At 44.7% G+C, this 18,104-nt stretch overlaps 1 protein-coding gene across 2 annotated transcripts in view; it reads left to right on the top strand.

The window, feature by feature from the left end:
• The first annotated feature begins 393 nt into the window (after positions 1-393).
• SETD3 (SET domain containing 3, actin N3(tau)-histidine methyltransferase) overlaps positions 394-18,104 on the top strand; it is a 60,401-nt gene continuing 42,690 nt past the window's right edge. The window contains exons 1-6 of one of the 2 annotated variants that reach the window (XM_084887681.1): positions 408-593; positions 8,694-8,803; positions 10,964-11,056; positions 13,000-13,148; positions 15,028-15,100; positions 15,398-15,654. In XM_084887681.1, the coding sequence (XP_084743807.1) occupies positions 8,701-8,803; positions 10,964-11,056; positions 13,000-13,148; positions 15,028-15,100; positions 15,398-15,654 (675 nt within the window). In that variant the 5' untranslated portion in view covers positions 408-593; positions 8,694-8,700. Of the gene's footprint in view, positions 594-8,693; positions 8,804-10,963; positions 11,057-12,999; positions 13,149-15,027; positions 15,101-15,397; positions 15,655-18,104 lie in introns of both variants that reach the window. The other variant, XM_084887682.1, reaches the window with a different exon arrangement.

The following is an 18,104-nucleotide window of genomic DNA, read 5'->3' as shown; positions in this document are numbered from 1 at the left end:
ACCAATCAGAAGAAAGCAGAGCTCTCAACGGAGGAAAGGCCAGCCAGTCATGTTCGGGCCCCGCCCCGCAGGAGGAGGAGCCTGTCAGAGGGCCACTCCCGTTGGTACTTCTCCGGGGGGCTAAGGAAGTTCCGAAGCAACCGAACGTGCTAACGGAATTTGGACGCGAGAGGCGGGGCCTGAAGAGCCAGTCTTCCAATCAGCGCCCGGGCGTGGCACAGTTCCGCCAATTGTGGCCTCGGAGCTGAGGGGGCGGGGCCGACGGTTCAGGCTCCGAGAGCCGGCAGGCCCAATGGCTGGGGAGGAGCCCGAGCTAAACGGTAGGGGAGCGAAGGGGCGGAACTGCGCCCATGCGTTCAGCTTTGGGCCAATAGGCGGCGGCGGCGGCGGCAGGGGGGCGGGGCCTTAGGGCGGGCGGAACCGGGGTGGGCCGCGGCGGCGGGGCTGTCTCAAGCTGCCGTCCCGCCCCTCCCGTCCGGCTGCCGCTGCCGCCGCCTGTGTCGCCGCCGCTGCCTGGGACTCGGTTGAGGTGGACCGTGGGTTTGGGCCGGAGTGTGGCCCCGGCGCCGCTGCGTGAAGGGGCAAGCGGGCAGGTGAGTGCCGGCGGCGGCGTCCCCCTCCGCGCGCACGGCCCGCCGCAGGGCAGACTCCCCGCGGTCGCTCCCCAGTGCTGCGAGGCTGCCTCCCACCCGGGCCGGCGTCCCTCTGCCGAGGTCCGGCCCGCGCCCCGCTCGCGGCTCTGGGCCCCGGAGTGAAGGGGGGGGTCGGTGTGCGCCCTCGGTCCCGGAGGGGTGGACGGACGCGGGGTGCCGGCGGGGTCGGAGGGCGCCCTTTGGCCTTTGCCCTCCGGCCCTGACGGGGCCTGGGCGCGCTCGCGGCCGCTCTGCGCCCTTTCCCGGCGCCCAACGCTCCGGCCCCGCTCTGCGGGCCCCCGAGGTGGCGGCAGGTGCAGGAGCTCCCTGCCGCTCCTCGCCCCCCGGGCGGGGCCCGGGCCCCTCGCCCTCGCGCGCCCGGGGCGGCCGGGCTCTGCGTGCGGCCGGCGCTCGCTCTCGCTTCCTTCCTCCGCGTCGTCACCCGGGGGCTCGGGGGAAGGCGGCGCGGCGCGGCGCGGCGCGGAGGTTCCTCTCTCTCCGGACCTCGGCGGCCCGCCGGCTGCCCGGGGACCCAGCCCCGCTTCCCTCCCTCACTTTCCAGTTATAAACACAGTTGTGGAAAATAGGTCATCCTCCTTCCCACGCGCCCTGGCCGTCTTCCACACGCTTCGTGCCCTACTAGGGAGAAGAATTCGGGGCTTTGGAGTTTGTCATTCCGGCATTGAACTCTACCTCCTCGTGGCTCCAGCCTGGCGATGCGGCTCCCCGCCTCTCCCGTCTCCACTCGGGGCAAAAGGAGACCCATTCGCGCCGTGTCGGGCGCCCCTTGCTGCGGGGGCCGCACCCCGCCATGCGTTGACACGTTTAGGATCCCTTGGAAGGGTATAGTTTTGCTTTTCCAAGTGAAGGCGGTGATGTTTCTAAGGCAAAGCCACTCTTAAAAGTATGCTGACAGGGTGATTTTGCTTTTAAGAACCCCTTTTAGCGGCGGGCCTGCCCGCAGCGTGGTGGTGGTGATGGTGGGGGTTCTACGCATTGGCCGTAACTCAGAAGCGGGCACTGAAACGTGAGTGTTATCCTATGTCAACATCTCCCCCCCCCCCCCCATTATTTTTCTTCTCAGAAGTGAGCCCACTGTTATTTCAGAGCCGAACTAACCAGTAATCATCTTGGAGAGGTTTTTCTTGCTATTTTATGTGAATACATTGAACTCGGGAATAAAAGCAGCTGTCCTCTCCGCGGTTAGTCTTTTGTGAGAGTTGCTCGAGCCGTGATGTATCTTGTCTGTCCTTGTGGGCTCCCACGCGTGCAGCCTCGCCTCACCAGTCCCAGGGGCTGCCGTGATTGAGATCGTGGTCAAGTTCCAGCAAGTGAAGGAGGAGCTTTCTCTCTTTCCCAGGAAAGTATAGTTTGCAAAGCTGAGTTCTCCAACAGCGACGGAAGAGTCTCTTTATTGAGACCCCAAACATCCTCCGGTTTTAGCCTCCTGCTCCCCCTCCCTGGGGGCCTCGCTTTCTCTGTGTTCATGAGCACCAAGTTACTCTCTGAAATGGAACTTCAGCCTGAAGGAGCGAAACGGTTACTGCTTCTCATCCCTCCTGTACTAACTCCTCTCAGCTTTTCTCCTGGCACAGGAATGATGTTGGCTAAAGGATGGGAACGTTGATGCCTGCACGTGCGCTAGAAGTGAAAGTTTCTGTTCTGCTCTGCCCATTCCGCTCAGCAGTACAATTAGATTGTCACCAAGAAAGGAACACTTGTGGAGCTGTTCCTCCTGTGGTGAACATTCAGGCCACATTTTAAATAATAATTAAAACTTCACTGGGAAATGAGAAAACCCAAGGTTGTATGCAGATACTTTTTCATTCTAAAGATCAGCTTTAAGGTTTTTGTTTTGAGAATGGCCTCCTCGATGTCTAGAAGAGAATGACAAAGGAGATGACAGCTAGGAAGGTATCAACATTAGCACAACAGAGGCTTGCTCGCAATTACGGAAGTCAGTGAAAGCCCGGCCCTGTGCTGGTGCTGTGTGGAATTTCCTGAAAGTATGAGTAAAAAATTTTATCTCCTAGTTTAGGGTTACTTTTTCTGTTTTACTAGATATCAATTTAGTTTGAATTATTTCAACTCCTTTAAAATGTTTGAATTACAGTCTTTTTCTTATCACTAATCTGAAGTAGCATTTAGAAATGTAACTAATAATAGTGTCCCTTTTTTGCGTGTAGTTTGATGACTGTCTTTCACTGGGAGGATTTTTATCTTTAGAAACTGGTTTGTCTGTCCTTGGCTGCTGTGCCTGGTGCTTCTGTTGGGAGTGGGGAGGAAGAGTTTCAGCGAGTTTCTCTCCTTGTTCCTACATCCTGGGAACAGGGCCTAGGTTTAGTTCCCCCACAGAGGAATAGCCATCGTTTAGTACAGTGGCAGTAAACATTATTAACACCCTAGTGAATATGTCTGCATTCTTAGGTTATTGGAGAAGTTACTGTGGCCAATTATTTGCTTTCCCAATTAGCTACCATTCTGTTAGGGCCAATATTTCGCTTAGCTGTGCATCTTTTTCTCTCTTGCTACTCTCCTAGAAGTGTCTATCTTGGGTATCCATTCATCCCGAGTCATATTTAGCAGTTGAGAGCACCAGAGAGACTAAGGATTCCTTGCTTTTGAATTTTCCTAGTTTTCACTTTTTGTTGCATTTACAGGTGTATCTTATTTGGCGAAACTGACCTCTGTACGTTAAATTTCCCTTTATCTCATTTTCCTAATTATAAAATTGGAGATGTTAAATATTTTGATCTGCCAATATAGTTAACTCACATGTTTATTCTCAAAGTAAAAATACCGTCTAACAAAATATTAACACGTTTTTCTATTACAAAGGAGTTGTTAATGTAAAAACATTCAAACCTGTAAAGAATTTTTGTGAGTTTATTTGAGCCAAAATGTCAACAGGTGCTGGGAATATCTCACTGGATTGGGATGATGCTTCAGAGAATGGTGGTTTTTTTTAATCTATTATTATACATTGCAATTAAAGGAGGAGATGTAGGTGGGTTATACGAAATCCACCGGCGATAGATTAGAGAGGCCGGAGAAAGCAAATCCGGGAAACCTCTGGGATAAGATAAAAAGTGAAATGATAGACACTTTGGTGCGGGATGGTTAACAGTCTACAATTAACGTGATAACATTAACAATGAAGGAATTTATGGACTCTGGTCCTGGCGCCCAGGGCCTTTGGTCTTGCCCCAGGGATCCAGGAAAAAGGGAAGTTACATTTCATTGGTATGTTATCTTAGATGCAAAAAGACAATAGGCTCAGTTCAGGTTAAAATAGACCTTGTCAGGAAAATACCAGCCTAGGACCTGACTACCCACCATGACTGCTTTTGTGGTTACTTTATATGTTTTCTAAGTTTGCGAACTGCCACGCAGGCCTTCCCCGAGCTTGTCAGCTTGTCAGCTTAGCATGTAGCATCCTCCCGCCTCCTCCCCAGAGTTGAAGCTTTAAAAAAAAATAAAGAAAGAAAAAAGCTTAATGAGCACATTTGGCAAGATTAGAAGTCCTGCTCTTGTTAAATTCACCCGGTAACTCAAACCGAGATTAGCTGGGTAGACAGATTTCCAGGTGGGAGTTTCCTCCAGGTTTTGGAAATAAACGTATCGTAAAACAAGAGGCAAGGTAAGGTATTAATAATTTCAACTGAAACAAGTTTGAATGGGAGAAAAATGATTCAAAGTAATAAAAAATTCAGTATCAAAATTAAGACGGGAATTCTTTTTCAAGAAAGAACTGGCTGACAGTAGAAGACGAGTGCGACACTGAAATGAAAAATTTGGAAGAGAGCTCAGGGATACTGTTTGCCAAGCAAAAAAACCATTTCACATGCCCAGGCTCAGTGGTGGGGTGCAGAGGGAGGGGACGGCAGAGGGGCTGAGCTGGAAAAAAAGCTTTGTCTGTTTTTGAAGAATTAGATAATGTAGATAATCCGGTATCTGCATGGAGCTCTTGAGCAGTATTTTAGGCTTATTACCTATCTATCCCCCATCCTGCGTTTCACTCTCCACTTTCAGGATACAATTTGTTAGAGCATGACAAAGTCTAAACAATTCTATGTCCACGTGATTTTAAGGTCTCAATCTCAGTAAAAAGGCATGACTTCAGCACCAATAGTTTTCTGTTAAGAGAAAGGTAAGGATTAGTGTTGAAAAAGACTCATCAATGTCACTTTTACCATAACATGTTTACTAATGACTAATAAAGCTCTCACTTGTTGAGTATAATGCTTTAGAATCATTACACGTCATGGTTCCTGAGGGGGTTTCTGCAGTGTTTCCGACCATGACAAGAGTGAGGCATGCGCTCTGTGGAACTGGGTGGAAGCTCACTAGAAATTTTGCTCCCACTCCACATTTGAGCTGAGGCCACGCCTGTGTATTTGAGCAAGCCAGCAAAATGGCTCCATGCTTTTATTTTTTGATTTTTTACAGAGAGGAAGGGAGAGAGATAGCCAGAAATGTCGATGAGAGAGAAACATCGACCAGCCGCCTCCTGCACATCCCCTACCGGGGATGTGCCCGCAGCCAACATACATACACATGCCCTTGACCGGAATCGGAACCCGGGACCTTTCAGTCCACAGACTGACACTCTACCACTGTGGCTTCATGCTTTTAAAAGTTGAAGAGAGAAAAACTTTCACTCTAAGGGAATACTGTTATTTTTAATTTCAGAAATGACAACAAACTTTTAGACCCTTATAAGTGGATTGGTTTTGAGCTGAATCCATGAAATCTCAGTAAAGCTTGCCTTTAAGGTGTGCTATGAGGCTGTTAATTAACTTCTCTAAATTTCACCTTACTCATCTGTAAAGTGGGCATAGTATCTATTCTTATGGGAGAACTTATACTTATCTATTGTATAAAATGCTTACCTCAGCTCCTAATATAGTAAACGCCCAAATGACACAGTTTTGATGAAGGCAGTCATGCTGGGGACCTGCAGTAGGACTCTGTGGCAGGGATGACATAGCTCCAATAGCCTAAAAACAGGTAGTATGAAAGTTTTGCTTTAGGTTCAAAAACTCAGTTAATATAGCACATCTATCTTGCCGAAGATCAGTATATGTAACACAAGATTTTAGTTGACATTTTTATCCCAAAGACCACCTCTCACTCACCTTTGCATTTCAAATTAGGTAGTACTCAAGAAATGTGCGCTGAATGAAGGAATGACTTCACTTGTTATCTTGGCTTGTGGGAAAGCTTAGTGCAGTAATATACCTACAGCTGCAGATCTGTAGTAACATTTCCTTGAATTGGCTTCAGGAAGGCAGTAGTCCCACTGCACTGTGCCCCTCTCAGAGCACATCTGAAAGGTTTTGTTGACTTAGATATATACTTCAGTGAACAGTGTTTTTTTAAGTGGTTTGTCCACTTTTGAGAAGTATGTCTTGAGGGCATGCCAAGTCTGGAGACAAGAAAGCTCTGGAGGTCACAGAAAGCCGTCTTCACAAATTTAAAGGGTGGCTTCTCTTTCAAGGCAGAATTGAGACAGGCAAAGGGGACAGTGAATTTTCCAACAGTGTAGGACAGGACTCCCAGTTGGAGACTACCTGGAGGTGAGGAGCAGTAGGTGTCCCTCAGAACACTGGATCCCTGCCTGCCTCTGCCACTTGAACCTGAGATGGTGTACTTGTTAGGGATGACAGGCTGTGCCTCTCAGGGCTTTCAGACTGGAATTGGACAGGAGTTAGCAAAGCACTTTGACAGCGCTAGCTGCTACATCACATTAGATGTTGCTTTAAACGTTTTCAGGATTGAGGGTTAGCATGGGTAAGTCCAAAAGTCTCTTCCAAACGTGAAATTCCCTAATTCTAGAATCCGTATGGGAGAAATGTGGGTGGTTCCAAGGTAATTTCTTGACAGATTACAGCTATTCCTTTATACTTCCAAGTTTTCTTTTTTGTCAAAAAGATATTACAGGAAACTAGAGGTCCTGTCCACGAAATTTGTGCATGGGACCTGCAGGCCTGGTCCCTCCCGTCTGCCCTCCCTTGAAGTCTTGGTCCCTCCCAACTGTCCTCCCCTGCTGGCCATCTTGTGGTGGCTATCTTGTGTCCACTTGGGGGCAGCCATCTTGTGTGTTGGAGTGATGGTCAATCTGCATATTACTCTTTTATTAGATAGGATTAGATAGGATAGAGGCTTGGTGCATGGGTGGGGGCCAGCTGGTTTGTCCTGAAGGGTGTCCCGGATCAGGATGGGGGTTCCCTTGGGGCGTGGTGGCCTGGGTGAGGGGCCTGTGGTGGTTTGTAGGCCAGCCACACCCCCCCAGCGACCCAAGTGGAGGTCCTGGTATCTGGGATTTATCTATCTTCTACAATTGAAACTTTATAGCCTGGAGCGGAGCCAAGTCTCCTGCTTGATCTGTGGGGGCTGCCATTTTTGTTGGGATTTATTTATCTTCTATAATTGAAACTTCTCGTAGCCTTGAGTGGAGGCCTGGGCCCACCAGGGTGTGTGGAAAGCTTGGCTTCCTCCATCGCCAGGGAAACCCAAGCCTCCCTCCTGCTCATTCCGTGGCTGCAGCCATCTTGGTTGGGGTTAATTTGCATACTTGCTCCTGATTGGCTGGTGCATGTGGCTTGTGTAGTGGTGCAATGGTTAATTTGCATATTACTCTTTTATTAGATAGTATTTATTAGATAGGATGATTATTAGTAGTCATGATATCAAATGATTCTTTGCTTTATGAAAGGTTTTTTTGTTGCAACTTCCTTTAAATAGGAACCTCATTTTAATTTTAGTGTATTTACAACTTAATACAACAGCCATTTAAAACTAAAACTATTAATGTATCAAAAAGTCAGTCAGAAATTTAAGTATCTCTAAAATTATGTAAATTAGTGGAAAATAGCAAGAAACATCTATTTTTTTTTTAAACCTCGTTTGGATATATGTTTATCTATTTCTATCAGTATGACAGCTGAATTGTTCTGAATGAAGACTTCAAGGCACTCACATGTAATTTATAGGTCTACCTTCATCTTGGTATTTAAGTACCTCCTGAGTTGAAATTAATTCCACCTTCTTGCCTGCCTGTTGCCTTGACCTTGACTTCTTGGTACTTTTGAGTTGTGGCCCTTCAGGACCCTCTTTGACAGAGATTGGAATGATGTGTGTTAGTTAGCTACTTAAACTGGTAAAAATTAGTGTGGCTTGACTGTACTGCTAGTCCCTGCCACTGTGCAAAGTGAGGATACATTTCTGACACAGACTAGTTTTAGTTAACATGTACCATGCAACATAAAGGCTGCATATACTTTATTAGTGCCTGTAGGAGAGAAGAAAACATCACACAGTTAAATACTTTTCAGTCTGGGAGTGCTTTCATTTTCCTAAGCCATCATCCTATAATTTGTGCTTTTAATTCTGAATGTAGGAATCTGATCCTAATGGCCTGCAAAGTATTTTAGTGAGATTCTTTTCTTCCCACACAAAGATTAGGCAGGCTCTCACACTCCCTTCGAGCACGTTTTACAGCTGGGTGCCTGAGGTAGGGGGCCATTCTCTCCTTCAGTCAATCCAGCTGTAAAGTTGGATGCATTGAAAAAAAGCAGATGCTGGGTTTGTGCTAAGATTTCCCAGATAAATTGCCAAATAAGTGTAATCAAAAATGTTTATTCTAGTTTCATTTAGTTGAAAGTAACTGAAGAAAAATACAAATATACATCCTTTCCATTTAGAATTTTTGAAAAAAAGAAACCTCATGCAGCTGAATTCCATCTCTGTGCAATATGTGTGAACTATACTTTGTAAAAATGGATTAAGCATCCAGTACTCTTCCTCCTCACCACCCCAGTCGTCAGGCAAGGTCTTATTCTACATGCACTTTACCTTATTTTTCCTGACCCGCTTCCGCTACACAGATAGTATGTAAAAGAATCACATTGGTCAGAAGTGGTTGATGATTACAGATGCCACTTTCATATTTGGGATTTACGTAATAATTGAGTATGCATTTATTTTAGCGTCGTTAAAGTCTGTTTTATTTCTTGATTTTGTTCTTTGGATACATAATACTTTCTCTTTTCTTTGCAGTCAGAAAATGGGTAAGAAGAGTCGAGTAAAAACACAAAAATCAGGCACTGGTGCTACAGCAAGTGTGTCACCTAAGGAAACCTTGAACCTGACGAGTGAACTGCTGCAGAGTAAGTTGTGCTCTTGGCCTTCCCGCCTTTCTGTGGGGCGTGTGGTTTGTACTCATGCATCCCAGTGCTGCGTGGGAATATCAGCTGTCCCTGAAGCATGAAGTTAGCCATGGGACCCGGGCAGGTTACAGTACCTCCTGCCTCGCAGCCTCCCCACCTGTAAAATGGAGCTGCTGCTACTTGTGGGGTCCGTGTAACTATAACGAAGCCTAGATGACATACTGAATGTGAAGCCTCTATGGCGCAGGCTCCCGGAACGTCTCAACTGGTTTTCAATAGTGTGGCCTCAGACCAGTTTTACCCTCTGACTCCCAGTGTGCTCTCAGTAAATACAGACCACCTGGGAATGTAATGAGGACCATGTGAGCTAGGGCACGTGAGGGTGGGTTTTGGGCTGTCAAGCCCAGGGCGAGCAGCATGTCTCTCAGAGAGCAAGCCTTTGGCCTGGCTTCCTTATGAGGATGGCTCACCTTTTTCAATGATTGTTTTCACTTGCTGACGACAAGCATTCTTGGTTCAGGGAAGTTAAATATCTTGCTTTACTAAGTGTAAACTAGTAACTTGTTTTTTAATTGTAAATTTAAATTGGTGGTATGTATATTTTAAATTTAGCTGTGGTCACTTTATTAACTAATTACATTTGTATTATTTTCTTTGCCCCTTGTGTTTAGAGTAGAGACCCGATGGGGCTTAGCCCTCACAGATGTCCAGAAGGTCGTTCGGCTGTCCGGTCTAATTAGCATATTACTCTTTTTATTATAGATTATGTGACAGGCTAAACCCCAAATAAAAATTTAATTTTCTCTCATTGACAAACAGGCAGCAACCAAGTCGGTTGCTCGCTCCTATGAGTGCTCCCATGAACGCCTAAATCCCCCTCCCACCCAAGGTCAAGGTGGGCCTTCCACAGAGCAGTGTTATACTAAATCAGTGTTTCCCAAACTTCTCTCATGATGAGAATCACCTGGTGGAGTTGTTAAAACACAGATTGCTGAATCCCAACTAAGAAGTGCTAAACTAGAATTTTTGGGAACATATAGGTAAAATTGTATACTTAACTAGTGCTCTAAGACATATTTTATATACAGAGCACTAAGTTAGGTATGCAATTTTACCTATATGTTCTCAAAAATTCTAGTTTAGCACTTCTTAGTTGGGATTCAGGAATCTGTGTTTTAACAACTCCACCAGGTGATTCTCATCATGAGGGAAGTTTGGGAAACACTGTACTAAATGCTTACCACCTATCTCCCCCACTAGCCTGGAGGCAGCTTGAGGACAGGCTCCGTCTTGTAATCCAGGGCCTCAGCCAGTATTTGTGGATGGAAGAATGTATAAGGCTGGCCAAACCTAATAGTTATGAGTGAGCATGTAGCTATTGTTAAGTACTTACCACGTGTACTCCTTTCCTTGGAGAACGAAGGGGGCCAAGAGGGTTAGCAGGAGGTGGGAAGGGCTTTCCCTTTAAACTGATACAGTTTAAAAGCGAAGGGGCTGCTGGCAGGTTGGGTGGGTGCCCTGTGCCCAGTCTATGCACAGGGCACCCACCTTCCGCAATGCCTGCCCGGGTCTCTGGTGTCGGTCCTTCAGTTCTGGTCCTGCGGTAGAATCTCAGCTTCTTTTTTAGCAATGACTATGCCGTCTCTTTTTGTGACTCCCCCAGAGTGCTTAATATAGCGCCTTGCACATGGATGTGAAATGTTTGTTGACTAAGTGTCCTTATGTCCAATTTCCCTTAGGGAGCCATTGTTATGGAGTTTAACTAGGAAGAAATGTTAACTTCCAGTATTTACCTTCTTTTAACATCTGGAAGAGTTTTTAGGGCAACATTTTGCATCTTAGCATAGCTTTTTAGATTTTCCTGTTCACAAGTGTGCTCTGAGGAAAAGTATCAGCAGCAAGAATGAGGTAGATGCCAGCCAGGTGCAGACACTTAGGTACTAGAGTCACGGCTGAATAGGCGGCATTTAAATTGTGTCAGAGGGTTTACAGGCTTTGAAAAGTATTCCTGATTTATGCTTCTCAGGTTTATCATCACGCTGTAGTATCTTTGTCCTTTAAAAATAAATAAATCAGCAGCAACAACCCAAATCCTCCTCCTTCTGAAGACTACAGGCTGCGTGGAAGGGGATGTCTGAGACTGTGGCTTTTGTGTTGCAGAATGCAGCAGCCCTGCTCCAGGCCCAGGGAAGGAGTGGGAAGAATATGTGCAGATCCGGTCTCTAGTGGAGAAAATACGGAAAAAGCAAAAAGGTACGGTTTCTGGAATGATATCACTTTAAGAAAATTGTGTAGAGACGTGGCATAGGTCAGAAAGGTGTTGAGAGTAGTTACGGTCTGGCTTACTCATCCTCCCTGCTAGGTCTTTGTGGAGGGAGGGGCTGCTAGACGGAAACATGGGACTCTCTGGAGCCTCTCATGCCATCACCTGCTTTGGGATGGGAAAACCGTTCAGTTTTAGGGGGGCAGGGGTGGGAATGTTTGTTTCTAGGGGCTAAAATGACACAACTTTCATTTACCTTTACTCTGAGATACGTATTTAAATCTGCTTTCCCATATTGCTTCCTGCAGGGGTTGGGGTCAGTCTATAATGCTGTGCGTGGCCAACACACAGTATATATTGATGGGTTAATGTTTATCAAGGTTTAGGATGAACTCAATCATGTTTTGGTTAAAAAAGAGATGTAGCTCTGTTTCCCAAGCTGTGTTTTACAGGGTATATTTAGGAGACATCAGAATGACTCTCAGCCAGGCTGGCAGTGGGGCCAAGTATCAGATGAAAAAGCCTATTCAATATTCCTTTTGTTTTTGTTCTGTAAAGCACAAAAAGTTAAGGTTGGTATTCAGGGCCACAGGGGCGGTGGAAGGAGAAGGCATAATAAGTAGCCTGCCTTTAAAAGGATGAGAAAAACCTTCTTGGACTCCCTGTTTATTTATTGTCATGAAAGTGAGTCAGAAGAGAGCTTATTTGCTCTCTGAAGCAGGAGCTTTATTGTTCCCCCTCACACCTACAACATGCAGCCTTTGGGTTAGATGGTCTCAAACCCCACATGGTGACAGGCCCCTTTATAAGGTGTTTATCTTCACCAAGTGTACTGTGCTAATCCTGGCTCATCAGACACGGGCTGGAAAGTTTTGTATATCCTGGGTGCCTTTTGTGTAGAGACTGTGTACTAAAACTGACACCGAAGTCAGGCACTCATTTGTTCTCTTAAGTGCTAGATTTTCCCTAACAAAAGCAGTTTTCTTCAGTTAGTAAGGATATGTGTATATAGCCTGGCAATACACCACTAGGCGATACTGCACCACACATCTAGTTGACCTTCAGTTACATGGTGTGACACGGCCATGGCACCACAGGGCTGATTTCCACGCCTTGCTCCTTGTGTTTAATAAAGTTCCTGTTCCTCTCCCTTCATTCATTGAAAAAAATTAATAATGGTTTTTCCTTTGCATGGCTTTTCCTCTTTAAATCACTCCACAGAATTCTGTTGCAGAGATCTCCAGTTTTGTTCTCTTAGGTTTGGGGCTCATCCTTAACACATGTCTTCTTTTTTTTTTAAATTTGTTTTTTATTATTATTTCTTTTTAATTTTCAACTGAGGATATGTTTACAGATTTTTAGAGAGAGATGAGAATGAGAGAGAGGAAACATCGATCCATTGCTTCCTGTACATGCCCTGACCCCACAAACTGGGTATGATTGTAAATCCAACCTTCAATCTTTTGATGTGTAGAACAACGCTCCAATCAACTGAGCCACTGGACCAGGGCACACACATTGTCTTGTGTGCATGTGAGAACTACTGAGCTTTGTTTTCATGGGTATTTTGTTAAAGCAAATGTGCATAGTAGGGATGGCACACTGACTTACAGGGGAAGCTGCTCTATGCATCTGCAGTAGTGGTGAGGGCTTTCCCGTCACCTAGCCGTCAGTATTCACATGGCCTGGGATCTGTAAATACTCCTCTGTAATCCCCGGGTAGGTGAGGATTTTAATTCACCTTCCCTGTCACTATGTACTGTGACTATCTGGTGATTAGCTCTTGATTTTTTATTTTTTTATTTTTATTTTTTTTAAGATTGAAGTGCTTTACTATTTCCTGTGTTAGTTACGGTCTGTTTTTTATGAGAGTAGCATGAATGATATATGTCCTAAAAGTAGCTCTTGTTTTGTAAAACATGGATTGATACAGGTCTGTCTGTTACTTTTGATGGAAAAAGAGAAGATTACTTTCCTAATCTAATGAAATGGGCCTCTGAAAATGGAGCTTCGGTTGAGGGTTTTGAAATGGTTAATTTCAAAGAAGAGGGCTTTGGTTTGAGAGCAACAAGAGATATCAAGGTGAGTTTATAAACTGTTGGTCTGGGGGGGAGTCGAAGTGTGTCTGGATTGTGTCGTGTAGAGGACACTGGACGTGGAGACATACCTTAGGCTTGTTCTGAGTCTTGTGGGTGGGGGAGGGTGAAAGGGTGCAGCCAGCACTGCCCCTCCTGCCACAACAGTCCTCTAACTGACCCCCTGTTCCAGGAAGCCCCTTGCCACCCATTCTCCTTGGGAGCTGTGCTAATATCCAGTGACCGAGGGCAAGTCAGCTCACATCTGGGCGTCTGTTAGGAGACCATAGAACATGCCTCAAGGGATTCTGAGATATAAATTTAGAGAAGGATGTGGATTCAGGTGGTCTGCTAACAGAGCACACTGGGCTCTGTGGTTGATTGGATGTAGGTGGAGGCGGGGTTGGGGGCTGGGCAGTGTAGGGGATGCTTACCAGTTTTCTGGAATGGGTAACAGTGGTTGGAGGCACCACTCACTGGACTGGCAAACCACAGCTGATAGGAAAAGAGAAATATACACCTGCTGAAGGACAAATGCTTTTCTTTACTCTTGGTCCTTCTAGATGGAGGGAGTAGACTCTCCCTCCCTCTCAACAGGAAAACTTTGATGATTTTGGGAGAAGGAACTAGGGTTGGCCTTTCTCTCAGTGAGAGCTGCTGTCCACATGCATTCACTGCTGTGCTCTCTCCACCCTAAGTTTTCCAGGGGCCGGCCACACATGGGGAGGCCTCTGGGGTTCCAGTTCTGCCTGTAATAGGTGGGAGGTCTGTCTAATTCTGGGATTCAGTAAGTGGTATTTTGGGTGACCGTCTGTTGGAGTCTTGTGTCTCTCTCATTTGGTTCAGAACTTGGGGAGAGGAAGTGGTTGTTATTAGGTCACCTCAAATTTCCAGCAACATTTTTGGCCAGCTTGTAGTTAACCTTTCAATGATACATTGATAAACTGGTTTATTAGATGTTTATTAAATCATCTAGTATGCCAACGTACCTTCCTTATTATACCAGGCTTCCAAAACACACGGGTTCCTTTCTTCATGCTGCTTATAGTCTGTAGTAAGGGACAAGGCACACACAATTCAAATAGTAGATAAAGAGACGTTGGTAAACAAGAGTAAACGAGATGTCACACATGCTTCTCATGCATCAGACAAAGAGCATCGTTAGTGTGGATACTGCCCTGAATACCTTAGCTGTGGTTGGTTGTCACTAGTGCGTGTTTTTTTTAAAAGCTTTATTGAAACTGATAATGTAAAAAGATTGCACATGTTTAATATGTACGTTTTGCTGAGTTGAAACATCTGCATGATATCATCACCATGGTCAAGGTACTGTATAAATATACATACAGAACATGCTGAAAAAGGCATTTCATTGCCAAAACATGTGTCTTGTGGGCTTGTGTTTTTGCTAGTAACTGTCATGTTTTAAAGACAGGCACATAGAAGAGGGACTGTTACTCCAGCTTGAAACATTATAAGGTATCCTGCTTCACATGGGTAGAGTCGGGTATTTGCTGGATGTAGAAATTTTGTTTTTAGCCCTTAAAAATATAAATACAGCAAAGAATAGAATAAACAATCACCTTTGTGCTTTACCCCAAGTTGTTACATTTGCTTCAAATTAGAGTCGAAAGTCTCTTGTGGTTATTTGTCTTCTCAGTATACATAGTTTTTCTACCGGAGACAGGATTTTAAAGCAGCTTCCACTTATTTAACAACACCATAAATGCTTACAGTTGATATACTTTTGGGAACTAAAATGTGGTGCTGATATGCACCCTGAAGTTGTCCATGTGTGATGGGTTTTTGCCCATAGACACAATTGGAATAAAGACTAGAGTGTGTTGTGTTTTCATGATTCTGTTTTCTTATTTTTTTCCTTCTAGGCAGAAGAATTATTTTTATGGGTTCCACGGAAATTACTAATGACCGTTGAATCTGCTAAAAATTCTATTTTGGGTGAGAATAATTTCTGAATGTTCAAAGCAAAGTGAAAATGATAGAAATATATAAAATTTCATTTTGTGGAGCTAAGGATATTTGTTTGTTTTCTCAATTAGTGAACTGTGCCCCAAAATTCACATTAGGTGTTTCCCATGCTTATAATCTGACATAATAGATGAATGTCAAAAGAGAGATGCAAGTTACTTTAAACATTATAGAATTGTTTAGTTGTTTCCATAACTTTCATCATATAAATGAATACTTTTAAAAGGAATTGTGGAACTTACGCTATTAACTTCTGGGTTACTCCAGGACCCTTATATTCTCAAGACCGAATTCTTCAAGCCATGGGAAATATCGCACTGGCCTTTCACCTGCTGTGTGAGCGCGCCGACCCCAACTCCTTCTGGCAGCCCTACATTCAGACCCTGCCCAGTGAGTACGACACCCCTCTCTACTTCGAGGAAGACGAAGTCCGGTCTCTGCAGTCCACACAGGCTGTCCACGATGTCTTCAGCCAGTTCAAGAACACCGCTCGGCAGTACGCCTACTTCTACAAGGTCATCCAGGTGAGCTGCTGGCCACTCTTCACCTGTCTGCGACAGGGTGGGGGAGAAAGGGAAACTGGTCCCACAGATGTTCCGCTGTGCTCCTCAGTAAGAATGCACCGACAGTTTGCTTTTTCACATTGTAAGGTATTCTTGTCCATTGTTTCCATTTTCAGAGAACTGTCAATGAAAGATGGTCGGACTGTCTGACTTCATCAGTATCCAGTGTTAATATAAATAGCAGTTGTTACGTGTTATGACTAAGAGTCACTGAGTTCTGAAAGCAACAGATTACAGTAAAAATTTAAACCTCTAAAATGTAACATAACACAGTGCTCTGCGTATAAATTTTTCTAGAAAATGAAAGTACATTTGTGAATTTTTGTAGTAAAATATTGATAATGAATTTACTAAATTATGCTGATTTCTTTTTTTCTTTTTTTTTTTTTAAGTATACTGTATGTTATATTAGTTTTAATTAGCTTTAAGTAAAAGAGTCATATAAAAATCTCTGTAAGGTTGGGAACATGGCCTCGGGGCCCATAGCTGCTGATAGAACAGATTCTTGTAAGACACTGGAAAGATATTGTGGTTGAAGCCACCCTCCGCCAGCCAGTGTGGTGGTGATTGAGAAGAGAGGGCCCTGGGGCCAGCTAGCCAGGTGCAGGTCCCTGCAGCACTGCTTGGAGCTGTCATCTGGGCAAGTCTCTGTGCTTCCATCCTCTAATCCGTAAAATGGGATAATGCAGCACCTGACTCCAGAGTTGCTGAGTGGACAAAATGCATTGATCTATGTGAGGCCCTCAGTATAGTTGGACTTGTTATAGAAATGCTCAGGGTTACCATTTTGTGTTTTGCTCCTTCAGGCCACATTGTCTTTTTTATTTGCTTATTTTTAAAATTGTTTTAAATAGCTTCTCACTGTGTCCCCACAGTACCTTATGTTAGTGGTATTTCTTAATCTTTTCTACTAAGAAACTCCCACACATAAATGCCCCATCACAAGTTCAGAATGGCTAAAATCTCTCATGTTTTGTTGCTGGGTTTTGGTTTCATGTTTTTAAATCTTAAAAATTAATGCAAATGTTGGTGTGCTAAAGTCATGTTTAGTGACTTACTGTAATGCCAGATTGGCATTGTGGGAAAACTGCCCCATCTCTCCTGTGACCCCACATGACCCCCCGGAACCCACATTCCAGTGGGAGAAGCACTGCTTCCCATGTGGCAAACACCATCACTCCGACCGTGTGTCAGTCCAGGTGTGGTTCTTCCTCAAAAGGAGCAAATGTCACCGTCACTTAACATTATACAAATAGGCAGCCTCACTACAAAATGGAAACAGCTTTGTAGAGAATTTCTTACCCAGTGATTTAGTTTCAGAATGAGATGTGCCGTGTGACATCATGAAGGAATAGGCCAGTGGTTGGCAAACTCATTAGTCAACAGAGCCAAATTTCAACAGTACGATTGAAATTTCTTTTGAGAGCCAAAGACTGACTTTTGCGATGGGCCACGAAGTTTCGATCGCACTGTATGTGCACACCTGCACGTTGTATTTTGTGGAAGAGCCACATTAAAGGGGCCAAAGAGCTACATGCGGCTCGTGAGCCACAGTTTGCCGACCACTGGTATAGGCTATGAAATAGAATTTTGCATAATGATTTGTTACAAAGAAAAACAGACTTAAGCAAAAGTTTTTAAAACATCATATTTTGGATCTAGCTGTTTTTCCAGAATGTGCTCATTGTTTCTGCAAGTCATTAGTAGCAATCCCAAGTAAACACAAATGTTGGCATTGTACTGCTGTTGTTTTATTAGAACCAGATTTCTCACACCAGCACCAAGCCATATCTCGTATACATTTCCAGGATCATAGTGGGGGCAGTGGATCACTTACTTCATGCACATTATCACTCAGGGAGAAAGTGAGTAGTTTCACATCAGTACACAGTTACTGTTTCATTACAGTCACCTACCTTCAGTGGGATTTTTTTTTTTCTTTCTTTTTTTTTTTTTTGTGGGGGGCGGAATTGTGACTCACCTTTTTCAGGGTTCTCAGAGAAATGCATGTGTCATCTCACAAACACTTGTATACCATTTTGGGGTTCAAATTCTAGAACTAGATTTTCCTTTTTTAAATTTGATTTCCCATTTAAAGTCATCTTCCTGGGGCCTGCACTAAGCAGTACATCTGACCCGAAACCCATTGATTTTCTTCTGAACTGATACTGGCTGGAGGGTCTGCCAGCAACAGCTGTTGGCCACTGTCTCATAATGCACCAGCCATGTGACAGCTAGCAGGACTCAGTTCCATGTGTCTGTGTGGTGAAAGCTCATACTCCAGCCTTATATCTTGCTTCAGGCTTTAGGATTTTTATTCCAAATGAGAAGAAGCACTGGCCCTAATGTCCACCGATTAGCAGTTCCTTCAGGGAGATTTCTCTGCATGGCATTTTTTACTTAGTGTCTGT

Source organism: Pipistrellus hanaki, assembly GCF_964339955.1.
Source record: "Pipistrellus hanaki genome assembly, chromosome: 1".
Lineage (NCBI taxonomy): Eukaryota > Metazoa > Chordata > Mammalia > Chiroptera > Vespertilionidae > Pipistrellus > Pipistrellus hanaki.
This window is presented reverse-complemented; position numbering and strand designations above follow the sequence as displayed.